Here is an 8,134-nt window from a genome sequence, read left to right on the forward strand (position 1 = left end):
TGCCTGGGGAGTATTTACCACCGTGATTTCTACATGAGTGCAGTGTACCAAAACAGAAACAGCCACTGGAACAAAGGAGTCAAAATGAATATTAGTTCTCGTCTATTCCAAAACCAGACTTTTGAAGTAAACATGAATCTGAGAGATTTTATGTATACCAGTTCATGTGCAATGTACCATCACTTTAAAGAACATCCAAACATGGTGTTTTCAGAGATTATGAAAATTTTATTAACAAAGAAAATATGCATGATACACATCCCCTTTAAAAACAACCACCTCAAACATATAGGAAACACTGTTTTCTAGTCACTATTTCATCAATGCCAGAAGAATGAAACCAATACCAAAATACAGACCAATATTTTTGAAGGGGATAATCATTTGAGATAACAAAGTACATACTAGAAAATCAGAAGAAATGAATCAAGGGATTCATTTCACAGGCTGAACCACTGAACTTTCATCCAAATGAATGTTTCCATTGTGAGTCAATATACTTGGCCATCAGCTCTTTTTAACACTATCCTGAATATAGAGTGTACATCTAAAAATATGGTAGAGTTCTTTGAGTATAGTAAAAACTGAGAGCCAACATGATTGACAGAAATTTATGGCTACATAGCAACAGTTCAGAGACAATTCCTAGAAAATGTCAAGGTATGCTTCGATATAGGATATGATTGGTTTTCTAGGACAACTTTTAAGTTCCTTTCTGATTATCTTTAAATAACTGCTCATTGTTGTCCCTCAGAACCTACTTTATACTAAAATACTCTACACTGCCCTTTACTAAAACTCTATAAACATATTCCAGGTATAGTGCATGCAAGAGGGGGAATACAATAATATTAAAAGATTCTGATGTTCTAGACATGAATAGAAAACACGTATATAATGGGTTCACACTGTCAAAACAACACACTGATGTGTGCAGCTGGAAACCCCTCAAAAGAGATCATATAGTCTTTTAATCCAAAGAGGGGGGAAAAAGTGAGGCCTGTTACTTGACTACAGTTTCTAGGGCCTGGTGTAGCTATATTTTTAGGCATGGCTCCAAGGAGCTGCCTACACAAATTTGGATGGAATGAGGGAGGCACAGATGGTGGTCACGTGAAGGCACAGACAGATCGAGTGGGCTCCGTTACAAAGTCTGTACATTTAGGCTGCTGTATTCCTCCTATTTCAAGTACTGCCAAGTCCCGGCTGCTCCCCCTCTTTCCAAAGTCTTGATTCATTTAATTCTCCTGGAGGAGGTGGAAGAGGAGGAAGATTGCGCAAATCTTACCGTTTTATGGTTTAGAGGAGACAGTCACCATCTTGGCTCCTTGTCAGATTTTAAAAGCAACATTTTGCTAAGTGTAAAACTGTGTATCTGTTCCTTTTCTGTTGCCGGTATTGTAACTTCAATATTTGCAAAACAAAAACTCAAAATACTTCAAATCCAGCCCGAAGCAGTTTGTTATTCATGCAATACGGTTCTTACATATGTCAATACACAGTGAGTTTGCAGAACAGGAGTCTTTGTTTCTTTCTCTTTTTTTCTCTTTTGTTCCTTCTTTCACTTACAATGTTTTTGTTCTTTGGACATTTAAGAATGATTCAATTGCACAACAGCAAAATCCCCATTATCTATCTATCTATCATACATTGATATGTAAGATAGATAGATAGATAGATAGATAGATAGATAGATCGATCCTGATTATTATCAAGCTTATCACCATGTCAATTCTTACTGGTTGCATTATTTAGAAAAAGGAAGCACATTAGCTAAAGTTATTCTATTTGAAATACCCTGTAAATCATTGTAAAGCATAGAGCACCTTAGTGATGTGAAGAATTCTAATTTTCTAATATAAAAATCTGTAGTGTTTTCTATAAAAAGTTGTTTAAAGGTATTCAGGGTGTGCTTTCCAGTGGTGCCTGATTCATAGTAATTAGCACTGAAGCACTAGTTTCTCACTCTTTAAAGAATGGACTATGATATTTCAGATTCTCAGTCATTTTCCTCTTTATGTAAAAAACTGTCCAAATCAAAATATAGGGATTTTTTTTTAACAGAGTACAAAATACTTTTCAGGTCATCATCAGGATGTTTGGTGTTCTGGAAACGTAATTTTCATGTGAGATCGAACATCTGCTCCTGAGTCCTATCCTCTAAGCCCTCCAATGTGCCTTCTTGGCCTGAGCTAGTATGTAGGAAGGCCATTTTTAAAGCAAGTAAATAATACATAAAAAGGTTTTAACATCTGCTAATCAGGTGTTTTATCTGGAGGACATAAAAGATACTTACAATCCTCCAACTAACTGACTTAACGTTTTCCTTTTTATTTGGGTATCAGTATTGTGTAGAAATAGACACTATTATTACAGTCAGTGGAATTATTTATCTATCTGCTAAGGCAAACAATAAAATGGTTTGTGTTTTAGGGTAGAATTTCATGATTAGTAAAGTGTATCAATAAGCAATGCAGAGGCAAGCTGAGCTCAATTACAACCTTGAATTTCTACTTTATAAAGAGCATACTAAGAGAGAAACGTTCTCGATAACATTTATGCTGCATTAATTTGCATTCTAAGCGCCTTTCTTAAAACACTGATATTGTTCCAAATTTACTAATAACAGTAAGAAAAGAGAAAAGCCTCCCACCATAGGGCACTTGTGCTTTTTTAAGTCACAGTCAACTAAAAACAAAACTCCCCTCAAGTCAATGTGCAAATGGTCAAATAAGGACTTTGAAACATTAATTTCAGTCTCTCAGTTGACTGTGCATACAATTCAATAATAGGATTACCTATCAGATACAATTTCATGAATGGAACACATTGGCATTACCCACTCTTCCTCAAAAGTACTTAGCTGCCAAGAGAGATACTTTACAACATATCACAAATGTGCTATTTGTATAAACATTCCCGCTACAAATGCTCTTGTTTTTGCTTAAATGAGTATATTTAACCTGAGCTATTAATTAAAAAAATTTTTTTCTCCTTTATAAAGCTTAGCTTTCAGAAGAAAGAATCTTTAAGCCTCCTCTCTTGTGAGAATAATTTCTCCTAATACAAAGTGTGCTACGTAAGTACAGCCAGGCCTCATTAAATAGACTTCTGAGCATAATTATAATTAACAATTAGCTAGAAATTGGTTTTAATGATTTGTTTTAGATGATAGAATAGGAGCATAACGTAATTATTTTTAAACCTTCTACATCATGAAGACTACAATTACCACCAATTTTCAATTGAGAAGCAGACAATCAGCTGAAGCATTTATAAGTAATCTGCTTACAGAGTCAAACTGAGGAGGCTGAGGAGAGAACCACCACCCCAGCACAGGTGCTAATAATGATTTAGCTTTTTGCAATGTCATCTCCTTTTCTACACTGCTCATTTAAGTTGTCTCATTCTTGATGACATCTCCACCAGGGAAAATAGTCAACCTGTTCCTTCAGCACTCCCCCCAGCCCCCAGCTTTCTCCCAGACGTACGGAGGATATCCTTGTGGGAGGTGGGAAGGCCTGGAAAAAAACTACAAAATCTAGCAAGTGGGCCTGACATGTCAATTCACATCATCAAACTAACAGGAAAGACATCGTAAAAGTAATGGGTAAAATGAATATTAGAAATAAACCCAACTATAAAGATAGAGCTGTGCTATCCTTTCCCTGTTTCGTGTTCTTTCAATATCCCAAAGTCAATTTGGATCTTATTTTTCCCATAAGAATTTGTAAAAAATACTATAGAAACCTGAAGAAATGCTCTTTCGTTTCCTGAAAAATATAAAAATATTCATTTAGAACAGTGAATATTAGTTACTGTAAAAACTTTTTCTTTCCTCCTTGTCTTTCGCTCTCCCTCTCTCTCTTTTGTTTTTAACCTCAGCTCATCGTTGTGCTGTTTTCTCGCCCACATTTGAGTAAGAATGTTAGACTTTTTGCTGTTGGCCTTCGGAAGTCATCAGGGAGCACATCCTGTCACCCACATAAAAGACCTGGTACCTGTGTTTCCACATCACAAAGCAGGCCAACGAGCACACAAGGCCACAGACCAAGTTAAGAATCATCTGGATGAGTAAGAACAGTTTGAAAGTGCCAGTGATGCTGGTACAGTCAGTCACATCCCGATACACAAAGGTCCTGCTGAGTGGCTCCAGGGAGGGCAGTTTGCACTGGCAGGAGTCGAGTGCGGTTCCACAGGTAAACTGGGCAAGTTGTGAATAGTGGTGGGCAGCAAACGCTGCCGCCAGCACACAGACCATCAAGCCAAGGGCACTCAGCAAAAAGTAGAACAGCTGCAAAAAAAGCAGAAGAAAACCTTGCCAGTTATAAAGAACATTGAATGACTCTTGAGAAAGCTAATTAATCAAAGCTGTTCTCTTTCTTCCGTCCCAGCAAATTCCCTGATGGAGGGGCTGTCGCTCCTCAGAAGCACAGTACCCAAGACATGAAAATGGCTCCATGTTTGTTTGTCAGTGAGCAGTCCCTAAACTCTAATCCGGTTTTCATTTGCCATACAGATGTTGGGTGCTTTTCATGGACTGAGCCAACAAAATTAGCTTAATTGTGGGATGTTTGTGTATGGACGTAGCAAGCAGCTTAGATGAATCCCAAATACAAAAGCCATCCCTGAAAGGCACGCTGTGATTGTTTTGACCTCAAGAACTTCTGATGTAAAAATTGAAATAAATAGAAAGTAAAGAACAAATTTCTGCAATGTAAATACTGTGTTGGTCAAAACTGACAATAATTGGTCAACCAGTAACACAGGTTAATACAAAAAGATGATGTTCACTGTGATGATTGCCAAACTGTGTCCAGGAATCCAGGATTTCCAGTAAGTGGTTGCTGGGAGAAAAAAAAAATAATTATGGCTCCGGAAGGTAGGTGACTCGATGTCTGCTTCATCACCTACAAGTCTCATCCCAAATCCAACTATGACTATGTAGTTCCTGGGCTTGCAAATAAACTCTAAATGGTCGCTCAGCCACCAAGGTTCTGAATACTATTGGCCTACATGTTAGCCTTAGGGTGGAAAAGTCTGGTTAAAAGTTCTAACTCTGCTGCTAAAGAAACATGGAATCCCTGAACAATTCAAACATTTAGCTTACACCTGAAATACTTTGATAAAAAATTGTGAGTGCTCATTGACATGACCACAATATAAGCCATTTTACAGGGGAAGAAATGTTCTCATGACTGGACTCATCAACATGTTTCTCTTAATGGTCCCGCCTACTGAGGGTCTAAATAAGGAAAAGAGTCCCCAGCTTTTGGGACTAGTATACTCAACACCATTCTTACTGCCAGATTTATATTACTATAGTCAAAAGTTACTCCTTACAAGAAGCAGTTCTGGTGAATGTGAAATCCCCAAGGTAAAATTAGTTCCAGTCATGTTCAGGTTCAGGTTAAAGTAACTGCGAAAAGCTTATGCCCTCCCTCCACCTCCAACTATATGTAATTCAAATAAAAACATATATATATGTATATATATATACATATATATACATATATATGATTATATATATATATATATGATTATAAAATATGTGTACAAAAATCTTCCTCCAAATGAGTGATTTCCCACATGTTGACAATTTCAAGTGTTTTCAAGTCTTAAAAATAGAATACTTAAAAATTTACTTTTTCTCTTTGAGTGGTGCATGTGTGTGTCTGTGTGCTAGTTGCTGGTGCCTTAAGCATGCATCTAGTTTTCCTGGAAGCTAGGAACTATACATCTGAGGGCACAGGAAGACAGTGGAACTAGTTAATGCCATTTTGTTTTAAAATGCTGGACAACCAAGAAGTGCACAGATTCTTTGCATAGTCCCATAAATTTTAAACATACACACTATATTTTATGTTCAAACCATTTGAAGGATTATAAAATATAACCCACATTTCTTCACCTGTGAAGCAGTTTATTGAAATATCTTATATCTCAGGGATATAACAAGAATGACTTAGACTCAGTGCATTTAGTCTCCCTTGGAGAAAGGGAACCAGATAAATACAAAGTGGCACCATTTCAAAATTTAAAAAGGAAATATTTAAGTTGTGATATTAAATGCCATTGCCTTGGTTCTGTCCCCAAGATTTTCAGTGGCCATGTTTTCTGCAAAAACTGGAGTTCTCAGGCTAAAAAGCATGGGTTTATTTTGTGGGGCCATTGGGTCAAAATGTTTGAAATAGTCTAGGTTGTTCCGGAATATTCAGGCTTGATGATTGACTTCAAACTCTTGATGCCAAGAGCCAAATTAAATCATGCTGCCTGTGTTGTGTGTGTGTGTCCAATGTAGCTGCCTTTCCAGTGCAGCCAGCACACAACTGGGAATTACTTGCTCTGGGAACAAGAGTAAGTCTACGACTTTAACAGCAGGGAAGGCACAAATTAAAGAGATAATCTCCCACCTGAGAGTCATCTGCTTAGTAGAATGGCCCCAACTGGAGTTTTCTCTACACATTTTATTGCCATCAATGGAAGGAGCTGGGAGGGGGGAAGGTCCTGTATTGTAATAACCCTCCTACCTCCAACACACACACACATATCCTTAGGTAGCAGATTTCTATAGTATTCACTGGGGCAATATCTAGAAGTAATGACAATTACCCTCCATTCTCAATCTGTAAGTAACTCAAATAGTTGCAAAAAATATTATTCTCTCATAATCATTACAAAAATTCATTGGCTGAAATATGAATTTTGTCTATTTTTGAAAGATGACCTTTGGCACAGAGATCAAAAGATTTGCCCAAGACATTAAACAAGTGTACAGCATTACAGGTACTGGGTGGCGGTTATGATCATGGGCCACGGAACCAGGCTGCCTGAGTTGAAACCCTAGTTCTCCCCTCACTAGCTATGGGCCTTGAGCAAATTAAGCACTACCCTGTGTATTTCTGTTTTTTCATCTGTAAACTTATGATGATCATAATAGCCCCTACTTCACAGGATTATGATAAAGATCAAAAGAGTTGGTATCTGTAAGGGCTTATCTGGTACATAGTGGGACTATTTAAGTATTTGTGAAATAAATAAATTAGTAGAGATGGAAAGAGCTGTCAGGTTTTAAAACTCTTAGGATACTAACTCTACTGTCTTATTCTCTGTCATGTGAGAGTAACTTACAACACATACTTGGCTTGTGAAAGGATGAAAACGTTTACACAAACCCAGAGATTGTTCAGTTTTAATTGAGCATCTTAAATGTGCTAGAAGCCAGTGAGAGCACAAACAAAAGCCATGCCCCTTACCATTTTCAGTGGTGCGTGTCTCTCACATTGTGATTCTGCTTCTCCCACTCCATGAAAGCATCAGGCCAAGTAAACAGGAGTGAGCCACAAAACCAAATTTCCTATCCCTTTTAAGACATAAATATATACTTGATCCCCCAAGCCTGTAGGTTACATCTGCAGCACTGTAGCATTTTTCCTTCATGGCGTTAGCACATCTGACAGCAACAAGCTCCTGGGTTAGACTCTGTAATTTAAAATCAAGTGGCTTGTTTTACCTATCCAGCACGAATAAACTACCAATGAAAAGTGTTTACGATGACCTTGGGAATACAAGCAAATATATCTTGATAAAAGCCCAGCTGGGGACGCATTTGTCTTGCATGTATCAGCCCGTGCGTGTGACGGACGCTGGGCAGCAGGCCGGCAGAGGCGCGGTGGCTCCGGGCGCTTATGTAACAGAGCGCCCCGGGCAGCTCTGCTAGCTCACTGCCTCTAATTGGTGCCCTGCTGCAGCTTCAAAGTTCATTGACTTTGGGAGGAAGGCGGTTGGGCTTCGATTTAATTACCTTCCCCTATGGCAGGCAATGGTAAGTCCCCTCTGCAGTGCGCTGAGCAGGAGGAGGCAGCGGCAGCCGCAGCCCAGGGCCCTCCTGGATGTGGGCTCCAGACAATTGGGATTTAAATGCCCTCGTGGGTAATGTGTCCCAAAGTGCTTCTGCAAGCACATGAACCAGACACGTTTCTGAAAATTATCAAGGTGAGCCCCCAAGAAAGTAGAGCCACAAGGAAAGGCAGGAGGCACAATCCGTGGCCTAATGGCCGGCCAGACCCAGGGGCAGAACCCAGGGAGAAAGGACCATGCTGGTGGCTCTCTAGGGCCTGCCAAAGGGCCTCGG

At 38.9% G+C, this 8,134-nt stretch overlaps 1 protein-coding gene across 5 annotated transcripts in view; it reads right to left on the minus strand.

The window, feature by feature from the left end:
• Positions 1-205: 205 nt before the first annotated feature.
• Positions 206-8,134, minus strand: part of SSPN (sarcospan) — a 61,173-nt gene continuing 53,244 nt past the window's right edge. For all 5 annotated transcript variants that reach the window (XM_019625396.1, XM_019625397.1, XM_019625398.1 and 2 more), the window contains one exon: positions 206-4,294. In XM_019625396.1, coding sequence (XP_019480941.1) covers positions 3,929-4,294 — 366 coding nt within the window. In that variant the 3' untranslated portion in view covers positions 206-3,928. The remainder of the gene's footprint in view (positions 4,295-8,134) is intronic.

This window comes from Hipposideros armiger, unplaced genomic scaffold (genome assembly GCF_001890085.2).
Source record: "Hipposideros armiger isolate ML-2016 unplaced genomic scaffold, ASM189008v1 scaffold_624, whole genome shotgun sequence".
Lineage (NCBI taxonomy): Eukaryota > Metazoa > Chordata > Mammalia > Chiroptera > Hipposideridae > Hipposideros > Hipposideros armiger.